At 55.4% G+C, this 6836-nt stretch overlaps 1 protein-coding gene across 1 annotated transcript; it reads right to left on the reverse strand.

The window, feature by feature from the left end:
• Positions 1-2720: 2720 nt before the first annotated feature.
• On the reverse strand, positions 2721-6591 carry BSX (brain specific homeobox). The gene is made up of 3 exons (XM_040482790.1): positions 6116-6591; positions 4011-4207; positions 2721-2960 (listed from the first exon to the last, which is right to left on the reverse strand). The coding sequence occupies exons 1-3, from the start codon at positions 6375-6377 to the stop codon at positions 2721-2723; spliced, it is 699 nt and encodes a 232-aa protein (XP_040338724.1). The 5' UTR covers positions 6378-6591.
• Positions 6592-6836: the final 245 nt, after the last annotated feature.

The raw sequence follows: 6836 nt of genomic DNA on the forward strand, positions 1-6836 counted from the left end.
TTCTCTCCCCACTCTCTGCCCCTCCCTGGCTCATGCTCTCGCTTTCAAAATAAACTTAAAAAAAAAAAAGTATTTCTACTCACTTTAAAGATTCTCCCCAAATTCCTTTTGGTAGCTCTTCTTTCTAGTATTCAAAGAATCTGATATTCTCCGGAGTGCCTGGGTGGGTCAGTTAACGTCCGTCTTCGGCTCAGGTCATGATCTTGTGGTTCATGGGTTCAAGCCCAGCATCAGGCTCTGTGCTGACAGCTCAGAGCCTGGAGCCTGCTTTGGATTCTGTGTCTCCCTCTCCCCCTCTTGTGCTCAGTCTGTCTCTCTCTCTCTCTCAAAAATAAACATTAAAAGAAGAAGAAAAAGAATCGGAGATCCTCCCCCTTGTGGAATAGTATCTACTATGCCTTCCAAGTTACTGGGAACATTCTTATTCACAAATCACTTCCCCTCTCCCCACCCCCCCACAGCCACCCGGGTCGTTTTATTATTCTAGATTTGGGAGCCCCCCCCCCCCCCCGCCTTAAAAAGGTATTGTCATCATCTGAACAGGGAGAGAGGAGAAATCTGAGTGTAAATTTGTTTTTAATAGCGCACATCCACACATTCTAACTCAAGGAGAGAGGTGTTCACATAAAGTGATAGAGGCAAAATGCCAACCGGTACGTTGTTACAAGAAAACAATGTACTGAACAAAGACATGAACAAGGAGCCAGAAGAGAGATTTTTTTGGTCCTGCTTTGGCTGTTAGCTAGTCCTGATTTCATGGGTAGATCCTTCCGTCCTGCCAAGCCTCAATTTTGTGAACTATGGAAGGGAAAACTAATCCTTGTCATGACTCACAAGATCTCGACTGATAAATAGCACTTTGGGAAATCCAGACACCTATACAACCCTTACGTTTTTAAAGCAATAGCTTTGCATCCTAAATGATGCAGATTGGATAGAGGTCTCACCCTGACACTTATCTTTGCTTAAATTGAGGTTTCCTGGAACAAACCTGTTAGCAAAGAAAGAAGAGAAAGGGAAAGGAAAGAAAAGAATTCCTATGGCTACATTCACAGAATCCTAGAACTTAAACCTACAAGGATATTTAGGATTGTCCTCTTATTAGCGAAACAAGGAAACACAAAGATAAAATGTAACCCAAGCTCACACCGCCATGGCGTATAGAATTACTATTCATCCTTAGGACCCAAGGGTCAGGATTCCATGTAGCCACACGCCCTTGTGCAGCCTTTCTGGGCTCCCTACCTAACTACACAACCAGGGCCAAAGGAAGATCGCAAGCCGAGCTCGCCTCTAGCTGGCCGCTGCATTTCTAAGTGTACTGGGGGCGTAGCATCGACACACCATTTGGTAGTAGAATTTCAAACTCCAAATACCGAGTAATCTCTGTCCCTTCGGTGTTTCAGAGTCAAAAAAAATTCCATCTGCGGTGACCTTTTCCGTGTAGGTGAAACTCACGACTATACCAAACGAGTAAAAACAGGAAAATCGGGGTGGCTGTGAGGGGGTCGGCCACGGAAAGGTTTTTAGCCCCGTTCACTCCGGTCGAGCACAGGAAACCACCCAGAGCCGAGGGGAGGGGGCGTGCTCGGAGGAGGACGCGGTAACAAAACGATTCCCGGAAACTCGTGTTCGTTCCCAGTTTTGCCCGGCGAGCCCTTTATTATCTAAAGAGACTGCAAGCCCGGGGAGAGAATAGGAGACCTCGTAGGGGAAAAGGAGACGGGAGAGGGGCGACGCGCTGGGCCGGACTCCCGCCCCACCTCAATAGTCCACAAACAGGTGCCCACCCCCCCCCCCCAGGAGATGCGTCTCCCCCTTGAGCTTTAATCTCGCTAAAACTCCGCATCCCTAAAACGCAAGGAGAATGGGCATTTCCACACGCAAGCCAAGGAACGCTCATTTTCAAAGTATCTGGAGCCCATGGGACGTGTAAGAGTTGCGGGACAGGTGCGGCAAGGTCAGGAGGCAGACGTCGCCCGGGGGTGTTTTCTCTACCCAAGTTTCTCGCCGCGGGTGGGCGCGCCGCTCAGGACGGGGGCGAGGCGGCGTCAAGAGCAGGGGTACCCGGGGGCCACAAACCAGGGGTGCCAGGGTTGCGAACCGCAAGCTCGGGAGGGAACCGCGACGGGGGAGGATGGGAAGCGCCGCCCGGAGGAGGGGGCGTCGCTTTCGCTTTTGAGTTAGAGACGGGGGACCCGAGTGCGAGGTCAGTGGCAAGCAGCGCGCGAGTCGGTCGGGCACCGGCGTCTTAAGCATCCGGTTGTGGCTCAACCTGGCTCCCCGCAGAGCGGAAGGCGCCCACCCGGTCCCTTACCTGCGGCCAATCGGTCTACCCAAGGAAGGGCAAAGGGTCCCGGTGGAGAGGTCGCGGAGCCTGCACAATGGAGCTGGGGGAAGGTGGCGGAGATGTGAGGGCCGAGAGGGTCTGCGATCGCGGCGGAGTTAAGAGAACCGCCAGCCCGGGGTCCAGCTTGCGCCACTTAAGACGCGGGGCGCGGGAATGAGCTAACGCAGGTGCGCGCTCGCCCGGCAGGGCCTCGGCGGGCCGCAGGGGGAGGAGGGCGCGAGCACGGGGCCCCCGCACGAGTTCGAGAGTTGACAGGTGTGTTTTGTTTGTCTCCGAGGCCCGCCCCCGGCCCCGAGTCCCAGTGTTCCGGCTCCCGGAGGGCCCCGCGCTCCGCCCCGCCGCGTCCTCCCCGCCTCCCCCGCCACGCGACTCAGAGCACGTGCGGCCCCGAGCCGAGCTCCCCCTCGTCCCCGATGTCCACCTCGTCCTCGGGCTCGGTCAGCACGAAGGGGCCGGCGGGCAGGCCCAGCCGAGCCTCGGCGGATGCGGCCTCTGGGCCGCGAGGGCTGCCCTCGGGGCTCTCGAGCCCATCGGGCGCTTTGGGCTCATCCTGACTTTTCCTCAGCTGCTTTTTATGCTTCATCCGCCGGTTCTGGAACCACGTTTTCACCTGATTGCAGGGAGGAAAAAAATATATATATATACAACCGCGTCATCCCTTCAGACCCGTAGTTACTAAGATCTCAGAGACTGCTGGGGGCTAGGAAAATGGACCGCGACCCATTCACGAATTACCCAGGAGCTGTGACCATCTCTTCCTTGGGTTAAGTCACACCTGAACTGCTCACAAGTTACCGTCTTAGGCTGAATGAGAACCAGACATCGTAAGGCTCCTGGAAGTCATTTTCCAAAACAATAGTAAAGGTCAAACGGGTGTGGTTAGTTAATACTGGTTAATACTAATATCTAATTAATGTTATTAATTAGAATGGCCAGTAGTAAGTGCTACGTGGGCGAATCTCCTTCGTGTTTACCTTACGTTCTCCTGATTATGACCTCTAAACACCCGGTCCAGCAAGACTCCTGGACGGGAGGGGGAGAATCAATCTTGCTGGTTCTCATGAGAAAGAAAAACCATTGGCGCCCGGCGGGGCTCCCGGGTACAGAGAATAGAAGAGAGAGAGAGGCAGTGGAGGAAGGAGTTTGAAGGTTGCAGGTGAACAGCATCTGGGAGATGGAAAAAAACGGGTCTTCCACTCAGGACAGGGCAGTAAGGAGGAGGGGAGTGGGGAGGCTGGATTCGCAGGCGGGAGAGAGATTAAAATAGTAAGGAAAGAATTTTCCTCCGTGCGCGCTTCTCTCGCTTCTCTCGGGGCAAGAGCCGGCCTAGTCTCTGATTTTTACGTCCGACCGGGGTTACCGCCCGGCTCGGAGAGGAGTGGGGGCGGCACAGGAATGAGCGGTCCTCGGACACACAGACAGTGGACATCAGGATCACCAAAGGTGTTTCTCTTCCAGGTCTAGCGCTCGAGAGAGAGATGAGATCAGGTCTCGGGAAGCCTGACCCGAGGTTGGAAGTGTCGGTACCTTTACTAAGGATCTTTGGAGAAGCCTAGAATAACGGGGAGAGGGGCCACTCCCACTCCAGAACTCCGCGGCGGCGGGAGCTACCGGGAGAGGAAAGCGGGGCGGGGATCGGATCTGCCCCTCCCCGGCCCACCTGCGTCTCGGACAGGCTGAGGGCCGTGGCCAGCTCCACCCGCTCTGGCGTGGACAGGTAGCGCTGGATCTCGAATCTCTTCTCCAGGCCGGAAAGCTGCGAGTCCGAGAAAACCGTGCGAGCTTTGCGGCGGCGGCAGTGCTTCCCCGGCAGCTCGCTGTGCTGGGGGTGCGGGAACAGCGCCGGCACCGGCACCCCTGCAAGAGAGAAAAGCAACCGAGTGGGTCGAGCCCTGACACCCGGGAGCCGCCGCCGCCGCCGCCGCGCTCCCCTGGTCCCCAGCGCCTCCCGCCGCCTCGTGCGTGCCTCCACTGGTCCCCTCGCCGCCCCAGACCTACTCCAGCCCTTCTCCCAGGAACCTCAGGGCAGGGGAAAGAACACATCACAAGAATAGAGCTGGAAGGTCTTTATCGGGAAGGCCATCTAGACACGCAAACAATCAACGGTGAAGTAAAACGGGAAAGAAATTGTTTTTAATCGGGGGCCTTAAAAATGTCTCTTGAAAGACTTCCATCACGCCTGCCAGCTCCCAGTCCTCTGTGGCGCCTCCCGAAGTTTTCTTGCGATCGCCCGCTGGTCCAGTAGCTGTTCTGACCACCCGCTGCCCTTCCCCACCCCTGACGACATTCAGCATTGCTCTTGGGCTACTAGAGGCTCGACTGTGGCCTCGCCTCCCCACCTCACTAAAAAAAAAAACACCTTCCTCTTTCCTGAGCTGCCCCATTCTCCCGCCTGCGGCCAAAGGAAACAGATGAAAACTCATCAGGAGAAGCTCAAGGGTCAGAAGGGAGGGGCAGTGCCCGCCTGGCACGTTCCGGAAGGAGGAGGCCCGCTGGGGACCCAGACCTGTAATCCGGCCCTCATTCTTTCTCTCGGACCCTAGGCAGAAGGACTGAAGTGCTTTCCCCACCCCCGCCAGGTCTGGGGAGACTTATCTTGTCTTTCCTGACCTTCACAGGCATTACAGGGTCTGAGATGCCCCCAAGTAAACCGCCACAGACATCCGTTTCTGCCAATCCCAGGGAAAAACCAAAAACAAAACAAGCAGTTCTGTCATCACGGGCTTTGGCCACTGCTGTTTGGGGGGGAACCCAGAAGAGACGGTCATTGGCCAGGCAGTGAAGACAATACCAAAATGCAGGCTTCCACATAGCTTTTGTAATTGCCCTTCCGACCTCGTGCCTCAGAATCGGGGTTTTACCGCGTCACAAAAACTTCTAGCTCTCTCCGTAGATCCCAGAGCCCACATTTCGCAAACTGCCTTGTGTGTTTCCACGGCTCTCCCCCAGACCAGGGTTGTTTTTTTCGGCCGTGCTCTGCACCTGCATGCAGCAAACTATTATGTTTTAACTGGAATGAAAATGCCAGAGAAGAAAGCGTGAATGTGGCCTTTCAGAGAGCACAAAAAAAAAAAAAAAAAAAAAAAAAAAAAAAAAAAAAAAAAAAAAAAATCTGGGTATTTCCTCACCTCTCCCTGTCCCAGATTGTGAGTTAGACTTCTGGAGTAAGGAGAGTTCAAGAGGAGCAGCGTCCCTCCTCCTGTGCCCCGGTTCATTATTCCCCTATGCTGGCCACGTCAAACCTTCAGTCCTCCGGATATCCCAAACCTTCTTTCACTTCTAAGCCCTTTTAGCATCCGTGAATGCTCAGCGCCTGAGAGGAGAGAGCTGGCCTGCCCGGAGCCTTTGGAACTAATGAGCTGGAAAGTTGAGCTGTGTTCCATGGGGGTGGTCAGGAGTCTCCTTTAGAATGAGGAGAGGCAGAGAATCAGGATTGAGAGCTGGACCAAAGTGGCCAGGAAGACCACAAGGAAGGAGACTGAGCATGGTCTACCAAGACTATCATCAAAATCCTCCAGTCGCCTCTTGGATAGGAACGTTTCCTCCATTGTAAAGAATGCAGAGTGACCATGAGTGCTCCCCATGGGTTGGCATGCCTCAAGGGAGCTCAGCCATATCCCCAACCTTCCACTGTCACTTAGGGAAGGAAGCCGCCAAGCCAGGCCGAACCAGCTCTGGCCTTTCCTCAGCTCCATCACAGACTTAGGGCCGGTAGTGGGAGACCTGCTCTTCCGCTCCCCAAACCTTGAGGCCCCTGTTACTTACCCGAGGTGGTGAGGAAATAAGGGTGGTGGTGGTCTCCCTTATGCAGAGGGTGATGAGGGTGAGGAGCCAGGAGGGTGGGTGTGGGCATGAGGGGGTAGCCATAGTCTAGGAGAGGCACCCGGGAGGCCAGAGAGCTGGCGAAGTGATCAGGGGCCATCTCCCTTAGCGGCTTGGGCTTGTGCAGCAGGATGTCCTCAATGAAGAAGGACGTGGGCCTCTGAGAAGACGCCGGGTGCAGAGGGGAGGTGAAGTTGAGATTCATCTTGAGCCAAGCGCCTGCCACAGGGCGAGGGCCGGAGACGAAGTGTAGGAAGCAGGCAGCGACTCAGCAAGCCTAGTCGAGAGCCGACAACCACCCTCCGAGGCTCAGACACCCTCGAGGCTCTCTCCCGGGCCTGGGCTACCCCGGGCGCTGGAGAGGCGAGAAGACAAGCTCCTGGGTAGGTTGGGTCTATGTGTAGAATCGGCAGCTTCGAGAAGGGGAGGTGGGAGAGCCAATGGCAAAGCTGCCAGCCGCGGAGGGGAGGGTGCGGTGGGCTCGGGGCGGGGCGGGGAGCTGTCCGCGGTGCTGAATACAACCGGCCAGGCCCGGAGGGAGCGGAGCGGACAGGGTTCTCGCTTCTCTACCAGGTTGGTTTCTCGATCTCAATTTGAGCTGCTTTGCTTTCAGCCATTTAAAAAGAAAGCTATAAATAAAAAGTCTCTGTCTTTCGACAGACTC

This window comes from Herpailurus yagouaroundi, unplaced genomic scaffold, assembly GCF_014898765.1.
Source record: "Herpailurus yagouaroundi ecotype Mexico unplaced genomic scaffold, PumYag 161, whole genome shotgun sequence".
NCBI lineage: Eukaryota > Metazoa > Chordata > Mammalia > Carnivora > Felidae > Herpailurus > Herpailurus yagouaroundi.

Bases quoted from the DNA above. Each gene is read 5' to 3' on its own strand.
- BSX (XM_040482790.1), bottom strand. From the start codon at position 6,377: ATGAATCTCAACTTCACCTCCCCTCTGCACCCGGCGTCTTCTCAGAGG. The intron at 4,208-6,115 runs GTAAGTAACAGG...TCTCTCTTGCAG, and splicing joins TTATTTCCTCACCACCTCGG to GGGTGCCGGTGCCGGCGCTG. The intron at 2,961-4,010 runs GTGGGCCGGGGA...CCCTGCAATCAG, and splicing joins TCAGCCTGTCCGAGACGCAG to GTGAAAACGTGGTTCCAGAA.